At 40.8% G+C, this 18,092-nt stretch overlaps 2 protein-coding genes across 3 annotated transcripts; one reads left to right on the forward strand and one right to left on the reverse strand.

The window, feature by feature from the left end:
• The first annotated feature begins 268 nt into the window (after nucleotides 1-268).
• On the forward strand, nucleotides 269-9,475 carry LOC139413259 (large ribosomal subunit protein P2-like). 2 transcript variants are annotated; one of them, XM_071160429.1, is made up of 5 exons: nucleotides 269-346; nucleotides 5,067-5,190; nucleotides 5,328-5,376; nucleotides 7,983-8,069; nucleotides 8,306-9,475. In XM_071160429.1, exons 2-5 carry the CDS (start codon nucleotides 5,068-5,070, stop codon nucleotides 8,383-8,385), a joined length of 339 nt encoding a protein of 112 aa, XP_071016530.1. In that variant the 5' UTR covers nucleotides 269-346; nucleotide 5,067; the 3' UTR covers nucleotides 8,386-9,475. The 2 variants fall into 2 exon arrangements, with proteins under 2 accessions (XP_071016530.1, XP_071016529.1); XM_071160428.1 differs by lacking the exon at nucleotides 269-346 and adding an exon at nucleotides 4,891-4,971 and having other exon boundaries at nucleotides 8,306-9,212.
• Nucleotides 9,476-11,816: 2,341 nt separating this feature from the next.
• LOC139414218 (apoptosis facilitator Bcl-2-like protein 14) lies at nucleotides 11,817-16,981 on the reverse strand. The gene is made up of 6 exons (XM_071162112.1): nucleotides 16,877-16,981; nucleotides 15,774-16,425; nucleotides 15,199-15,303; nucleotides 14,292-14,353; nucleotides 13,710-13,988; nucleotides 11,817-13,543 (listed from the first exon to the last, which is right to left on the reverse strand). The coding sequence occupies exons 2-6, from the start codon at nucleotides 16,414-16,416 to the stop codon at nucleotides 13,496-13,498; spliced, it is 1,137 nt and encodes a 378-aa protein (XP_071018213.1). The 5' UTR covers nucleotides 16,417-16,425; nucleotides 16,877-16,981; the 3' UTR covers nucleotides 11,817-13,495.
• Between the last annotated feature and the right edge of the window lie 1,111 nt (nucleotides 16,982-18,092).

Raw genomic sequence — 18,092 nt, forward strand, 5'->3', positions numbered from 1 at the left:
ATGTATTGTGACAGTGTGGGCAGTATCAGAGGGAAAGAGAGATGCTGAGATCTAGTATGAGGGACAAGGGGATACAGGAAATTAGTTTAGAGTATATTGAGTTGAACGTCATTCGACATAGTCTCAAATATTTTGTTAGCTTTTTTAAGAGCAACAGGGCTGGCAGGTAAGGTTTAGTTTTTCCCTGTCTCGAACCCACACCCCAGTACAGTAGGTGGCACCATAACGTTGGATGCCAACTGCCGATAAATCCCATCGAAGAAGAAGACGACGCGAGACTCCTCCACTCTCTCTCCCTTCCAGAAAATTCAGCGTGACTGACGTTTCGTGTCTCTATAGACTTAAAGTAAGTTCATCTTTATAATACGTTTTAGACCATAAACAGTTGATTCAGTGTTTGCAGTATAATAGTTAAGTTGTACTAATGTTCAACTATATTGTCAGAAGTCAGCTTGTACAACAAGTAAATTAACTACTTTCGCAATTAAAGAGCACGTGTTAGTGTTCAAAGCTAAGGCAGAGAGGCTAACGTAAGCGAGCTATACTAGCTGCTAACATCATCGCATGAGCACCACGAACACATTTTACTGTCTTTATCTGTATGTGAAATCTTACTCCTTTCATAACATTTTTACAATTACCCGTTTGTTGTAACATTGACTTGCGTTTTCACGTGTCTTGAGTTTAGTGAAATTATAACTTAATAGCTAGTTAGTAGCCGCGCAAGCTCCGATACTGTCCCTCTCTGGTGCTTGCGCAGCATGCTAGCTATGCATTTATGACAGTAACATGGTCTTTATTAGTTACCACAGTCATAATAATGGCAAAACCCCAGCTACTTAAAAGGTATGTAAAAAATGTACCCTTAGCGTAACCCTAACTTTAACCACACTGGTAACCTTATGCTTAAACTTAAATTAAGACCAAAAATAAATAGTTTGTTTCACGATATAGAACCAATTATGACTTTGTAGCTGTGGTAACTAATGACAACCCCAGTTGGCTCGTTCAGCCTTTACAGAACTGAGTTCTGGGGACCGCAAGGGGTGCGGTGCACATTTATTTTTTTGCCCTAGTACTTGATGTTGATTGTTTTGATTTTTTTTAACATAAAAAATAAATCAGCTGTGTTGTGCTATGGCAACCAGAATGTACACCATATGTGGTCCCCGTGACGTGAGTTCTGGAAACCCCGGGCTAGCTAATAGACATTCAAGAAATGACCAATATTTTATTAATTAACTGATGCAAGAATGTAAATTATAGTCGGTGTTTTCCTCTAGTGCTGCTATAGAGCTGATTATGGACAAATTTTCAGCCGAGTACTTTTTCCACTTAAATTAACTAGGCTACTTTTCCAATTCGCCAGTCAGAAAAAAGTCTGCTGAGAACTCTCCTGCTAGAATGCATCTTCTAGCAATCTATTTATAGGACAGGTGCCTGTCAGTCACAAAGTGAGCGCTCCTGTCCTACCTCTCGGTACCTGGGTGTGTGTTGTGTGGGCTGTGGTTGCAGTCAAATTTCTTTACATAGGAGGAGAGAGCACAGTGATGCCAACTGACACACTGGCCGTGAGATGCATTTGACCCTCTTCGCATGCTCACATGGCGTTCCTTATTTCTCACGCGTTGAGGGAAGTACTGCTTTTATTTTCTAATCTGCTATATGCAGTGCATAAACTTTTCAATTGTGCATCCAAATCATTTTTTAATTCGGAACATTTAATATGCGCCTGCAATTCCACCTAACAAGCATTGTAACTGCGGCAGCTTTCAACAGGGAGATACATAATTTTCTTGCCACCGCAATAAACTGCGGCAGATTGAAGCTTGTGATTGGTTTACTGACGGTTGGAGACCAAGGCAATTGGATGCACGTTGGTGAGGAAATTCCCCAAATGATTTAAGTTGAGTGTAGTAGAGGTCGAACGATTTAATCGGAATGGCCGATTAATTAGGGTATTTTTGGCCTCCGATTTGCCTATTTAAAAAAAAAAAAATGTTATTTAATCTTTATTTAGCTAGGCAAGTCAGTTAAGAACCCATTCTTATTTTCAATGACGGCCTAGGAACGGTGGGTTAACTGCCTCGTTCAGGGGCAGAAAGACACATTTTCACCTTGTCAGCTCGGGGATCCAATCTTGCAACCTTACAGTTAACTAGTCCAACGCAATAACGACCTGCCTCTCTCTCTCGTTGCACTCCACAAGGAGACTGCCTGTTACGCAAATGCATTAAGCCAAGGTATGTTGCTAGCTAGCATTAAACTTATCTTATAAAAAACAATCAATCATAATCACTAGTTAACTACACATGGTTGATGATATTACTAGATATTATCTAGCTTGTCCTTTGTTGCATATAATCTGACTGAGCATACAAGTATCTAAGTATCTGACTGAGCGGTGGTAGGCAGAAGCAGGCGCGTAAACATTCATTCAAACAGCACTTTCGTGTGTTTTGCCAGCAGCCCGTCGTGCGTCAAGCATTGCACTGTTTATGACTTCAAACCTATCAACTCCCGAGATGAGGCTGGTGTGACCGAAGTGAAATGGCTGGCTAGTTAGCTCGCGCTAATAGCGTTTCAATCTTCACTCGCTCTGAGCCTTGTGGGGTGGTTGTTTCCCTTGCTCTGCGTGGGTAACGCTTCGATGTGGTCGCCGTTGTCGTTCTGTTGCTGGTTCGAGCCCAGGGAGGAGCGAGGAGAGGGAAGGAAGCTATACTGTTACACTGGCAATACTAAAGTGCCTATAAGAACATCCAATAGTCAAAGGTTAATGAAATACAAATGGTATAGAGGGAAATAGTCCTATAATAACTACCTGAAACTTATTACCTGGGAATATTGAAGACTCATGTTAAAAGGAACCACCAGGTTTCATATGTTCTCATGTTCTGAGCAAGGAACTGAAATGTTAGCTTTCTTACATAGCACATATTGCACTTTTACGTTCTTCTCCAACACTTTGTTTTTGCATGATTTAAACCAAATTGAACATGTTTCATTATCTACTTGAGGCTAAATTGATTTCATTGATGTATTATATTAAGTTTTTAAAAAGTGTTAATTCAGTATTATTGTAATTGTCATTATATTGTCACATTTTTTTATTTATTAAATCGGTCGATTAATCGTTATCGGCTTTTTTGGTCCTCCGATAACTGGTATCGGCGTTGAAAAATCATAATCGGTCGACCTCTAGAGTGTAGCCACGGCAGACTGGACAGGCGCATTTGTTCTCCGCTGATCAAATTTTATGGCCTGAATGCATAGTGCCAACTGTACATTTGGGTGGAAGAGAAATAAGTGTCTGGGGCTGTTTTTCGTTATTCGGGCTAGGTCCCTTAGTTCCAGTGGGAGGAAATCTTAACGCAACAGCATACAATGACATTCTAGATGATTGTGTTTCCAACTTTGTGGCAACAGTTTGGGGAAGATCCTTTCCTGTTTCAGCATGACAATGCCCCTGTGCACAAAGTTAGGTCCATACAGAAATGGTTTGTTGATTGGTGTGGAAGAACTTGACTGGCCTGCACAGATCCCTTTTCAAACTATCCCTGACAAAGTCTAATACCTACATGTTTCAAGCTGACCACCATAGTCCCTGTGCCCAAGAAAGTGAAGCCTAAATGACTTTCGCCCCTTGGCGCTCATGTCGGTAGCTGTGAAGTGCTTTGAAAAACAGGTCGTGGCTCACATCAATACCATCATACTAGAAACCCTAGACCCACACCAATTTGCATACTGCCCCAACAGATTCACAGATGACGCAATCTCAATCGCACTCCACACTGCCCTTTCCCACCTGGACAAAAGGAATGTGAGAATGCTGTTCATTGACTACAGCTCAGCGTAGTTAACAACACATCTGCCACACTGATCCTCAGCACATGGGCCCCTAGGGTGTGCATTCTTAGTCCCCTCCTGTACTCGGTTCACCCACTACTGCGTGGCCAAGCACGACTCCACACATTAAGTTTGATGACGACACAACAGTGGTAGGCCCGATCACCGACAACGATGAGACAGCCTATAGGGAGGAGGTCAGAGACCTGGCAGTGTGGTGCCAGGACAACAACCTCTCCTTCTTCAACATGAGCAAAAAAAGGAGCTGATCGTGGACTAGAGGAAAAGGAGGACCGAACACGCCCCCATTCTCATTGATGGGGCTGTAGTGGAGTGGGTCGAGAGTTTCAAGATCCTTGGTGTCCATCGCCAACAAACTATCATGGTCCAAACACACCAAGACAGTTGGTCCAGACACATCACATCAACACCTTTACCCCCAGTAGACTGAAAAGATTTGGCATGGGTCCCCAGATCCTCAAAGTTATACAGCTGCACCATTGTGAGCATCCTGACCGGTTGCATCACCGCCTGCCCAGCTTCTGCCATCCAGGACCTGTATACTAGGCGTGTCAGAGGAAGCCCCAAAATATTGTCAAAGCCTCCAGTCACCCAAGTCATTCTGTTCTCTCTACTACCGCATGGCAATCAGTACCGGAGTGCCAAGTCTAGGTCCAAAAGGCTCCATAACAGCTTCTACCCCCAAGCCATAAGACTGCTGAACAATTATTCAAATGAACACCCGGAGTGTTTACATTCCCCCCCGTTTTTACACTGCGGCTACTCACTGTTTATCTATGCATATTCACTTTATCCTTACCTACTTGTACAAATGACCTCGACTAACCTGAACCCCTAGACATTGACTCTGTACTAAAGGTCGACCGATTCTGATTTTTTATTGGAGGAGCAAAAAAAGCCGATACTGATTAATCGGCCAATTTATATATATATATATAAATTTTTGTAATAATGACAATTACAACAATACTGAATGAACAATGAACACTTTTATTACGGGGGAGCCTGCCTTACTATTTCTAATTGGCTGTGTACACCATGTGCTTGTGGAAAACACTGTAGCTGTTGCTAATTAGGCTACTCATATCGTCACATGGACTCTGGGTAAGGCCAATTTGAATATCCTCAGAATGCATGTCACGTAGACCAATAGTTTATAATCCAACCAATCATTTTTTTGTTTTTCATATCTCTTGCAGAATGCGTTACGTGGCCGCTTACCTCCTGGCTGTGCTCGGTGGCAACACCAGCCCCTCCTCAAAGGACATCAAGACCATCCTGGGGAGTGTTGGAATCGAGGCCGAAGCGCAGCGCCTAGACAAGGTATGGCACCATTTAGGGAGATGCTGTTTTGATAAGATAAACTGAGTTACTTTTGTTTCCTTGGACACTGTTGCACGATGGATGCCTCGGTTTACACAGTAACTGGTGATGATTAGAACCTGAATTTGTTTTCACAGGTTGTCAATGAATTAAATGGAAAAGACATCAACGAAGTCATGAATGCTGGTGAGGCATTTTCTCTTATGTCTTTGATTTGACTCGTGAGTTCATGCATGGTCATAGCTACAGAATTGTTAATGTTACAGATAGGCTAATGGGAAGCATCGCAAGGAATTTTTCAACTAACCTGTTCTTGCTGATACTTTCTTTGTTCTCGATTCGGTATATACCAGAGATTATTCAGAAAGATATTAAATCCACGTTTTTTATCAAATGAGATATGCCTCTTGCATGGGTGTAGATCTTTGTTTTTGGTCGCACTGTGTGATGCACTGTCATCTACTTCCACACGCGTCCGCATTGTGTAGAAACGTTTAGTTCCTGCATAGATGTTGGGGAAATGCAAGATGTCTGGTAGCTAAAATGGTGAGGGAACTGCTCACTTTGTGGATTTAATATGTTTCTTTATATTGTTTGATTTTTGGAGAACCACCTGCAACTGGGCATGGACAATTTATAAGATAATCTTTTTACCTGAATCAAGAACGAATTGCCAAAAACGGGTTGTGTTTCCATTAGCCAATCTGTAACGGGTTCGGAGCAATACATACCGTACATCCTGTTAACAACCGTACTGTTGGCTGAGATATTTTCTCAGTACTTCTTGGTTCGGCACTATAGTGTGATTGGCTTTGATCTAGGGCTGATCCCATTTAGTCGGATTGTTTGGTCGATAGGCTGTTGGTCAACCAAGATTTATTTCGTCGAACAGTCTTTCGTCGAATTTGGTTAACTTCTTGCGTCGAGCAATCCCGTATCCGGGAGCGTAATCATAGCCTCAAGCTCATTACGTTAACTATTCATGAAAATCGCAAATTAAATGAAAGAAATATATTCACTCACAAGCTTAGCCTTTTGTTAACAACACTGTCATCTCAGATTTTCAAAATATCCTTTTCAACCATAGCTACACAAGCATTTGTGTAAGAGTATTGATAGCTAGCATAGCATTAAGCCTAGCATTCAGCAGGCAACATTTTCACAAAAACAAGAAAAGCATTCAAATAAAAATAATTTACCTTTGAAGAACTTCGGATGTTTTCAATGAGGAGACTCAGTTAGATAGCAAATGTTCATTCCAAAAATATTATTTGTGTAGGAGAAGCCAAGGTAACAGGTAAGTTCCTCGTGAGGCAGGTGGTTAGAGCGTTGGACTAGTTAACCGTAAGGTTGCAAGATTGAATCCCTGAGCTAACAATGTAAAAATATGTTGTTCTGCCCCTGAACAAGGCAGTTAACCCACCGTCATTGAAAATAATAATGTGTTCTTAACCGACTTGCCTCGTTAAATAAAGTTGTAAAAAAAAAATACAGATTTCCGGTTGTTATGAAAACTTGAAATCGGCCCTGATTAATCGGTCAACCTTTAATTATGATATGCTATATGTTAGGCACTATTGTTTCCTATTCGGTTGGGATTAGTTTTACTGGGGGAGGTCGGATAATGTAATTATGTACACTTGCACAAAACACCACATCTGTCATTTTTGTCCTGTCCAACTCTGTCAATACATGGCAGGAAAGTAACAATTCCAGCCAGAATAACCTACTGTTTTTTTGCGAACTCCCAAGGTCCTCTGATGGTACTAGCCCCGTGTGAATCAATATCCTTGAGTTTGACAGGTGTTGCTTGTGATTTGCACAAGAAAACAATAACTGAATCAATAAATTTAACTAAATGCTGCGCATAAGCTATATTTGAATGGCCTACATGTAGCCTATCAACTTTCAGTGAATGCATTTGTTTGTTTTGTTTGTATTAATTGAATATTGCCAAATGCATCAGTATAAAATATTTAGCCTATTTAATGCAACCCTTGCTGTTTAGTAGATCGCAAAGCAGCATATAACCAAGCTAAACATTTGGAAATGGTAAGTTAACGCTCATCCATTGTCTTAAAATACATCTCAAGTGCAATTGCACTGTTTAGTTCACATCTAAAGGCTGGAGGGTATTGAGGCCATACTGCGGATCGCTAAAATATTCCAATGATTATGATCACACTTCCTCAATTCAAATATGATGGCGACACTATAGGAAATATGGTTTGGTATGGTTTAGAAACTCAGGAATCAAGCTAGAGTTATCCATGTGGCCCGATCACCTAGACATGTTGAAATACTGTATCTTCGCGCCTAGAATAAAAACTTCCAGGCTTCCGTCATAACTGTCAATTTATTTAAAAAAAAAAGAGAATTACAGGGGGCAGTTTGGGGGGAAAAACAAATCCTGTCCAAATCATCCTCTGGAATAACGGACATTCTGAAGTAAGTCTGAGCCCGGCACTATCAAATCAATTGGTTGGGACTCCCTCTAGTCATTTGTGTATCTTAATTATTTCATCAAACCATCAGACAAGTTCAGTGAATATAGTTGATTTAATTAAAACACATAGGATGTGTCAATATATGGAAAATAACACGTAACAAAATGTAGACCCATCGATTGGTCAGAAGAACAGACGACTTGATAAATTTTTTTGTTGTTGCCAGGGACAGCCCTACTTTGATCTATAGATTGCATATAGGCGCAAATGTCGTCAGTCATTCATTCATTCACTGTTCACGTTAATTTGTTACCTGTCAATGAATTGGTCCTTTACGCTTTGCAGGCCTCTCTAAGTTGGCCTCCGTGCCAGCAGGTGGTGCTGTGGCAGCTCCTGCAGCTGGCGCTGTGGCTGGCACTGCTCCTGTTGCTGGTAAGATCAATTTCTCATGTCTCTCCTTTTGTCTCACATCACCTTCCACAATATGGTGCCAAACATGTCAATGGACTGAAACACATTTCTTTGAAAATAATTGCATTAAACAACATAATTAGAGGGAAATGCTCGTGCTTCATATTAGACACTGTTATTGCATTTTTGGAAATGAACTATGCGTTTTGCGGATAGACTCCCAAACATGAAGCTAACCTATGTTTGTATGTCTGCAGCGGAAGAGAAAAAGGAGGAGAAGAAAGAGGAATCTGAAGAGGGATCTGATGACGACATGGGATTCGGCCTCTTTGATTAATTTTTCTTCTGCGAGAAGTGAAAAAAACAATAAAATGTGAAATTGTTACCAGAAATCCATTGTTTCTTTTTAAAAATATATATACACACAACTGTCCAGTATTGTAGGAATGTTAAAGTTACAATGACACAAACACGGTAGCCAGCAGCCTACTAAAATATTGACCGTTGCCTGAGACAAACTTAAAGTCTGGCAGAACAATGGTGTTTATTTTGAGTACCGAACTGCATATTTTTTTTGTGGCAGTTAGTATTTGCCGGTCGTGCAAGAAAAGGGGAAACCTTGTGGGATTATAAGATATGAAGAACTGGAAACACCTGGGAGACCTGAATTTCACAGCTGGCATGGGTTTTCTGTTTTTCAACCTTGATTCATTGAATAGCATGAGTTTTACTGTGGACACAATTGTTTAGAATCAGCAAGTCTAATTTGTGATTTTTTAAAATTTTACTTAACTGGTAGAATATATTTTGTTTACTTGGTGTCTAACTACCGCAAATATTTAGACTGAAATTACACCAATATGTTTTTTTTTTTAATCTACATATGCGCAACTACATCCCTAGTTCTAAGAATAACACATTTGTTGGTGTGCTGCATACTGCACCATGCAGAAGTTCCGATCTGACGACTATTCCACCTCTTATTTGTTGCTGTGTTTGGCATGTTTACCAATATCCAAGGGGTGGAGAGAAATTGGTTACTGCCATTCATGACACAATGGTGACATCTTGTGGATAAATGTAATATGATTTGATGTAATCAATGTTCTGTTTCTAAAATGTTATTTTCACAGACAGTGCAAATAAACTTTTCCTGAATATCTACTCTAGTTGCACCTTGCAACATGGTGTCTGGCAGTCCAAACAGTGCCTGGTCAGTCTACTCCTAACCTGGCCAAATGTCTTAATTAAACATTTTTTTTGAATGGTTAGCAGGATAGGAAGGAACATGTTCTAATTCACACACTTATCAAGAGGTCATCCCTAATGCCTCGAATTTGGCGGACTCACTAAACACTTGCTTCATTTGTAAATAATGTCTGAGTGTTGAAGCTGGCCCCTATCTGTAAATAAAACATATTTAAAAATGGTGCTGTATGGTTTGATTAATATAAGGAATTTGAAATTATGTATATTTTAGTAATTACATTGACTTTCGATACTTAAGTAGGATTGTACTGGGCGACTTTTACTTTTGCTTCAGAAAGCATTCTTGTCCTATCACTAGTCTAGGGCAAAACTATTATTTAGATGTTCTGTACAGTCTACCCCTTAGTTACATAACTACCGGTAAGTCTCTTTCTGTCATGCTTGTGTTTATACCATATTACCATTGGTACACATGTCTGTTTAAACTTTTGATCACATGTACATCCGCCAGGTCCCGGAGAAGGCTCTGTGGCAGGATGTCAAACTGGTTGTGCCTTCCTTTGTAAAGCTCTCCTGCCCCAGGAGGAACCTTTGTGCACAGGTAAGACGCATCAGCTCATGCTTCACTCATAGACGTGGCTGACTGTAAAATCATATTACCTCTAAATCAGCGATCCCAGTTACTGGTAATCAGGTGCCACACAAACACCATGCTATTATTGCTATTGGCAAGAGCATCCCCACTGGGAAATAATTGATTGAGTCACCATTGATTATTTCAACATACTGGTTATCACACAATATCAATACAGCTGATTGAAGTTAGATTAATCTTTTTTTTTTTTTGTCAGGTTAACCCTGATGTCAACCAACTATTGACTACAGGGTTTCAGGGTGTGGTTAATTTTAAACTGTGGGCAATTATGAAGTATCAATCAAAATGTAATGTTGATCTGTCTTTGCCGGGTGGGTAACTTCTGTCTATGTCAAGGCATGTCCCCCCGTCTTATCTGTTGTCCTGTGTGAACTTAAGTATGCTCCCTCTAATTCTCCCATCTCTCTCTCCCCTCCCAGAGGACCTGAGCCTTAGGGCAATGCCTCAGGACTACCTGGCCTGGTGACTCCTGGCTGTCCCCATCTCCAGTCTACCTGGTCATGCTGCCGTTCCAGTCTCTGCTATTTTACCTGTGTCTATGGGACCCTGACCTGCTGTTTTCAACCCTCTCTCTCTCTCACCTGCTGTCTTGACCTCTGAATGCTCGGCTATGAAAAGCCAACTGACATTTACTCCTGAGGTGCTGATCTGTTACAACCACTATGATTATTATTTGACCCTGCTGGTCATCTATGAACATTTTAACATCTTGAAGAACGATCTGGCCTTAATGGCCATGTACTCTTATAATCTCCACCCGGCACAGCCAGAAGAGGATTGGCCACCCCTCAGAGCCTGGTTCCTTTCTAGGGAGTTTTTCCTAGCCGCTGTGCTTCTGCATTGCTTGCTGTTTAGGGTTTTAGGCTTGGGGTTCTGTATAAGCACTTTGTGACATCTGCTGATGTAAACATGGCTTAATAAATACATTTGATTGATTGTTTGAGGTCTTAAACTCCACCACTGACAGAGGCTGCTGCCACTGGAGTTTGGCCATAGCATTGAGGAGACCCTGGCTTCCCCACACATCTCTCACATGGAGGAGGAGAGGATCTCTCCTGAGCTATGTTGTCCTTGGCAGATGAATAGTAGGCCTAATCCTCACCTACATACATTCTAGGTTATCACATTTAAGAGCAAGTTGTGTTTTTAGTCAATAATTCACTTATCATCAACCTCTACAGAAAATTGAATTCATGAATTTAATTGTTTCCATGTTTCTATTGGTCCAGCTAATGAATGTGGTTAATTAGGTCACCTGCCATTTTAAATAGGTGTGCCCAAATCAAGGACAGGCTAAAACTGCTTCTCCAATAGAAATCCACGATCGCACTTGTCGGCTGGTTAAACTCATGTGTAGAAACACGTCATCGGCTCTATAAAGCTCATCTCACACCGAGATACGCAAGTGCAGGCCATCAAATCAAAGGCACTCCTTCGATATGTTGTTTTTGACATAAATGAAAACGTGTCAGTTTGTCACTTTCATGAGGTTGGAGTAATAACATGTTCACCCACCACTGCGACCTGTATGCTCTAGTCGGCTGGCCCTCGCTACATATTCGTCGCCAGACCCACTGGCTCCAGGTCATCTACAAGTCCATGCTAGGTAAAGCTCCGCCTTATCTCAGTTCACTGGTCACGATGGCAACACCCACCCGTAGCACGCGCTCCAGCAGGTGTATCTCACTGATCATCCCTAAAGCCAACACCTCATTTGGCCGCCTTTCGTTCCAGTTCTCTGCTGCCTGTGACTGGAACGAATTGCAAAAATCGCTAAAGTTGGAGACTTATCTCCCTCACCAACTTCAAACATCTGCTATCTGAGCAGCTAACCGATCGCTGCAGCTGTACATAGTCTATCGGTAAATAGCCCACCCATTATTACCTACCTCATCCCCATACTGTTTTTATTTATTTACTTTTCTGCTCTTTTGCACACCAATATCTCTCTACCTGTACATGACCATCTGATCATTTATCACTCCAGTGTTAATCTGCAAAATTGTAATTATTCGCCTACCCCCTCATGCCTTTTGCACACAATGTATATAGACTCTCCTTTTTTTCTACTGTGTTATTGACTTCCCATTGACTTCTACTGTGTTATTGACTTTCCTAGCCTACCTGGTTAAATAAAGGTGAAATAAAAAATAAAATAAAAAAACTACTTAAGGCATTGACTCGAATCTGGGTTGTGCCTTCAGATTTTTAAACTTCTCTCATTGACTTCTCAAACCCCAGCCTGGTCTGTATCGCAAGCATTCCCAGAAGTTTCACGATGTTGCGCCTCTGGGTTTAGAAACTCTGTGCCCAAATGTTTGTCAGGGAATGTCTGTTAAAGAGCGACTGACCCTAAAAAAAACAACAATCCCTTTGAAAACGGCCTATGTGGCAACAATATGAGTCAAACATTTATTCTAGTGTCACAATTGACTACAACGTGTAAATAGGGTAATTTTGGTCATAAAATCAGTCTCGTCTAAAATGGAGTTTGTGACCTCGGTACATCACAATGACCACGTTTAAATGCACACCAATATCCCATTATTATTCGGGATGCTCAAGTCTTCTGTTTTGTCTTTTTTTAGTTGACACATACAGTATAAAATTGCACATTTTTCATTAGTAGTTCATCCTTTGACTGAAAAAAATATGATAAAACTAAAGAGTGTACTCAATTAAAAAAGTGTAAATACAAGTATGCGGATTTCCTTATATGAACTAAGTAAAAACTGTTGAAATTGTTGCATGTTGCATTTATATTTTTGGTTAATATTATACTTCCTAGAAATATTGCTACATAAAGTTCTGTTCATTAGCTTGATTTTCTTATTCTTTCAGGTGAAAGGTACAGGGGTCCTAAGTATAATTTCCAGAAACAAGGCATTACCCTACAGGGGTAGGCAATCTCAGTCCTCGAGGGCCTGATTGGTGTCAGCTTTGTCCCAGCCCCAGCTAACACACCTAGATTACTCATCATCAAACCTGTGATTAGTGGAATCAGGTGTGTAGAGCTAGGGCAAAAACTAAAATATGCACACCTTTGTGTCCCAGAACCAGGATTAAGAATGAGGAATAACCTTGTACCAGGGTAGTTAGTGAATGCAGTTACAGTACATAGTACTTACTATCCCTAGTGGTCCGTTGTAGAGTAGGTTGGTAGAGCATGGCGTCTGCAATGTCAGCATAGTGGGTTCAATTCCCGTAAAATGTATGCACACATGATTAGTTGCTCTGGATAAAAGCGCCTGCTAAATGGCATATATTATATTTTATAATTTAGGTAAATAAATACAGAGTGTACCAAATGTGGTAAGAACTCCATATTGCATTTCCATTACTTACTAACCTGTAAACATAGTAATTACACAGATTGCCCTAGTGTAGATTTACAGGTACAAGGCATACTATACGTGTTGTGTGTGATGTTCCCTTCATGACTTGCCTCTGGGTTTCATTTTCAGTCATCTTTAAGTAATCTATTCCATTTGTGTCACAAGGAATCAAGGAGCACGCCGTGTGCTTTTACACCACGAAGAATGTTCCGTTTCCCCTGCAGTCTTTTTTTGCATGTGACGTTGTATCAATGATTATGATCGTCATAGTTATGCAACGTCTGATCTGGATTAACCTGAAAATCAACATAAATGTCATTAGTCTAGTCTAGTTGGGTGGGAAACATGTTATAGCTTTTAAGAAAACCTGTGTCTGACCTCTAGTTTAGTTTACTTGCACATAATTACATACATTTGAATAGAAGAGGAAAAAAAGGTCTGACTCGCCTCTGGTGTTGTTACCTGTGTCTGAGTGAAGCGGTCTTCTAAGTAGCGGTGGCCCAGGCCCATGATGTGGCCTTTGGAATGCCTGGAGAGACAGGCCACCCTGGCTGTGAAGTCCAGAGTGAAGGCCAGCTTGACCAGCTCCGGGGCATTGACGGGCCCAGATCCAGCAGTGTGTGGTGTCTGGTGGCTCTGGCCTGTAGGTGTCCCTGTCTCCACGTACGTATCAGCTAACTGCTGGAAGGTGCTGTAGGACAGCTTCTGGAAGAATGAGCTCAAGCTGGGATTCTCCTTCAGCTATGGAGAGAGGACATACTTTCATGACCTTAGAATATAATACGTTATTATCCATTAGGAAATAGCAAGTTTAGACTAAAGTCCAGACCTGTTTTGTGCCAACATTCCACTTCTTGTAGTCTGTGTAATTTACCAAACATGTTTGGCATATGACAGATTACAAGAAGTGAAATGTTAGCACATTCAGACTGGTACCCATCCTATAGCAAGCTATGCTAAATGTGAATGATGCATTGAGTGTCAAAGAAAGACCGTGTTAAGTTTCTCAAATGCAATCTTTTTTTGTAGGTTATAAACAGAAACCTTGTTATCAATGAGGTCTCCTTGCTGCTTCATCAGAACAATGATCCTTTTTATGACATCCTCTGGAAGAAATGGATAGAAAACACACAGTAGGTAAACATACAGAAATGAAAAATATATATTTTAGAACAAATTCTTATTTACAACGACGGCCTACACCAGCCAAACCTGGACGACGCTGGGCCAATTGTGCGCCGCCCTATGGGATTCCAAATCACGGACGGTTGTGATACAGCCTGGATCACAACCAACAAAAAAAAATGTTAATAGGGTGTTTGTTGGGCCACCACGAGCCAGAACAGCTTCAATGCACCTTGGCATAGATTCTACAAGAGTCTGGGACTCTATTGAAGGGATACGACAACATTATTCCATGAGAAATTCCATAATTTGGTGTTTTGTTGATGGTGGTGGAAAACGCAGTCTCGGGCAGCTGCTCCAGAATCTCCCATAAGTGTTCAATTGGGTTGAGATCTGGTGACTGAGACGGCCATGCATATGATTTACATTGTTTTCATGCTCATCAAACCAGTCAGTGACCACTCGTGCACTGTGGATGGGGGCATTGTCATCCTAGTCATGGTAGCCAAAATAATGGCCTGCCCAGCATTTTCATACATGACCCTAAGCATGATGTGATATTAATTGCTTAATTAACTCAGCAACCACACCCGCGTGGAAGCACCTGCTTTCAAAATACTTTGTGTCCCTCATTTAATCAAGTGTTTCCATTATTTTGGCAGTTACCTGTAGTAATTCTACATTAGACAGTAACATATTTGTGTGATGTGCTGTATTATATGACCTTTACAGCTTTATACATACAATGTGTATGTTGCTATAGAATGTGTCATTTTTAGTGTGAATATATAAAGACATCAATACACATAAGCACATTGATACTTACCATCTGTAAGAGCTGCCTCTGTCTCTTTCACCTCGTGCACAATCTTCTCCAGCTCTTCTGAAACTTTCTCATAGTACGAGTCAGTAGGCCCCACACTCTCAACCGCTGTAAAAAAAAAAGTAACAAGAACGATCATTGCCTTTGCAGTCTTTTTTCATGCAATAACTGTATAATAACTGGACTACCAACTAGGGCCCCGAGTCAACTAGGGTCCAAATTCCCAAAACATTATTAAAATCGAGTCCAAGTCCGAAATCTATTTAGCATAATAAAACAATCCTATTGAATAGCTACCAAAAAGTTAACATTCATCATAAATAGGAATAGTTGATTCTTCCGTCTGCTGTATCTGTGTTTACAGGTCTATATTTCCAAAATGCTTTAAGATAATGCAGGATAATGCCTGCATTGTTTGAGTTAAGGGGGTGTGTCACAATATCTACCCCCCCCCTTAAGGGTTTTACGCTAAAATGATTGCAAATCCACAAAATCCTGTTTGAACAAAAGGACAATAATAAGAAAACACACAGTAGTGTGTGATAATGGATTTGGGTGCCATGTCCTCACAAACCTACATTCAACTCCAGTTATGTCAGTGGTCTTGGCCCTGTCCAAAGCCAATGGTCTCTTCACAGACCCTCTGTGGCTGTCAATCTTGATTTTTCTCAGAGATAGTCTCCTCATGGAGCTCCTTTGCCTTATGGATTTCTTTTTCTGCAAGGTTCCTTGTGACTGTCCATCTTTCTCTGTGCCAGACTCCTGCTCGTCTTTCTTGTCACTCCCCTTCATCGAGAAAAACCCCAGAAAACCTTTCCAGAAAGAGGTCTTTTTGCTCTTCTTCTTGCCCTTTTTAGACTTATTCTCCAGTTCAGTAGACGTCTCAATCTCAGGAATGTCAGCAGGTCCAGGGATTTCTACTAGAGACACATTTGGTATAACAACTTCCTCATCAGGTGGTGTGCTAATGGCAATGCCCTCATCAGGTGTGCTGGGCTCCAAGGTGATCAGGGGGTCACTAGAAGGCCGGCGGACACTTCTGCATTTCTCTGACAGTGTCACCCACTTCTGAGGCGTTGTTGGTGACCTCTGGTCCTCACATGTCCCATCATTTAAACTGATGCTGCGCTTCACATACACCTCCAAGAGGCGACAAGTGTCCTTGTGGCCAAGAGATAGCAGCTGGGCGTTTTTGGGCACCACCTTCTCTGTAACCTCCATGACGGATATCTACAACAGATAGAAAACAAATCATTAGCATTATCTTCACTACTGTAAACCTGTCTAGATTTATAAATGTTCTTCATTCAACATTATGAGATGTCACATTCGCAGAATTGTCTTGTATATTGTTCTGGTTGGTGTGGTTTCACTTTTAATGCTCAGCCTAAAGTAAAGTCTGCATGATTTAAATTGTTCATTTAAAGTTTCATGAAATAATTAACTTTGTAGCCAACAGAAATCCGGCTACAGGCACGATTAGCACAACATTGGGTCCAAATACAGTAAATTCCATAACATTCAGAACAGTTCTTCGGTCATAGTATTTTACGCAATACTGATCTCACTTCTTCCTGAACAGTTGGCTATTTACCAGTGCCATTACCCATTTCCTATGTTAATATGTCACTGGACAACATTAAATAATAGAATATCGTAGGTAGGCTAGTAGGCTACTCACCACTTTACAACGGTCTGTCTAGCGTTTCCTTCCCTATAAATGTGTTGATTCCGACGTGTTGTCTTGGTGAGATATAGGTCCTTGCAATACGGCATCCTTAGGGACGTCAAACTCTGACGTCACCCCAATGATGTTTGCATTTAAATTGGTTAAGTGGTTAAGGTTAGTGCAGCGTTTACCAAACTCGGTCCTCGGGACTCCAAGGGGTGCATGTTTTGTTTTTTTGCCCTAACTCTACACAGCTGATTCAAATAATCAAAGCTTGACGATTAGTTGATTATTTGAATCTGTGTAGTGCTAGGGCAAAAAAACAAAACGTGCTGCCCTTGGGGGACCGAGTTTGGGGAAACCCAGGTTTAGTTTTAGGTAAGGGTTATGGTTTGGGTAAAGTAGGGGTTACGGTTGGGATTAGGGTTTCGGGTAGTGACGACTCAGGGATCCCAGATAGCACTAATCGTGAGATATCTACACCTAAAAATAATTTATTTTCACACCCATGTTTGCGCCAATGATTTAATCACTAGATAACATATTGGGGGAGCTGTTATCAAGCCACAGTGCCTCCATCTTGGCACTCCCCACTGTTGTAAAAAACATTTTGGAAGTTATAGAAATGCATTTATTAATGCACTTTAAAAATTATATTACGCGAGCTAAAAATAAAAATGTAAAATATATACAGTACCCGTAAAAAGTTTCAGAACATCTACTCATTCCAGAGTTTCTTTATTTTTACTATTTTCTACATTGTATTATAATAGTGAAGACATCAAAACTATGAAATAACACATATGGAATCATGCAGTAACCCCAAAAAGTGTTAAACAAATCAAAATATATTTTAGATTCTTCAAGGTTTTGCCTTTCTTCACCCTCTGCCTTGATGACAGCTTTGCACACTCTTGGCAATCTCAACATTCGGTGCTCATATTGTTGGCTGAGGAAAGATACATTTTTAGGGGGCATTATGGTCACACAAGGGCCTTGTGGCTATGGCTGTCGATGCTGCCGGGAAATTGGAGGCCAGCCCTGAATCCAACATGACCTTCTGCCCTTCTTCACCTAAGCTAGATGGAGTTGTTTGAAGGTCATACTAAAGGACCATTTTTGCTATATAATATATATGTATTTTTTACAAATTATTCCCCCCAAAAATAGCCCATACTTTAGCATTGATTAACAGATTCACTACATTGAACAACTGTGTTTGTCCTAA

Source organism: Oncorhynchus clarkii, chromosome 7 (assembly GCF_045791955.1).
Source record: "Oncorhynchus clarkii lewisi isolate Uvic-CL-2024 chromosome 7, UVic_Ocla_1.0, whole genome shotgun sequence".
NCBI classification, from domain to species: domain Eukaryota; kingdom Metazoa; phylum Chordata; class Actinopteri; order Salmoniformes; family Salmonidae; genus Oncorhynchus; species Oncorhynchus clarkii.

Bases quoted from the DNA above. Each gene is read 5' to 3' on its own strand.
- LOC139413259 (XM_071160428.1), top strand. The intron at 5,191-5,327 runs GTATGGCACCAT...TTGTTTTCACAG, and splicing joins AAGCGCAGCGCCTAGACAAG to GTTGTCAATGAATTAAATGG. The intron at 5,377-7,982 runs GTGAGGCATTTT...TACGCTTTGCAG, and splicing joins CAACGAAGTCATGAATGCTG to GCCTCTCTAAGTTGGCCTCC.
- LOC139414218 (XM_071162112.1), bottom strand. From the start codon at position 16,416: ATGGAGGTTACAGAGAAGGTGGTGCCCAAAAACGCCCAGCTGCTATCT. The intron at 15,304-15,773 runs GTAGGTTTGTGA...TTTTTTTTACAG, and splicing joins TGACATAACTGGAGTTGAAT to CGGTTGAGAGTGTGGGGCCT. The intron at 13,989-14,291 runs GTTTCTGTTTAT...CTCTCTCCATAG, and splicing joins GAGACCTCATTGATAACAAG to CTGAAGGAGAATCCCAGCTT.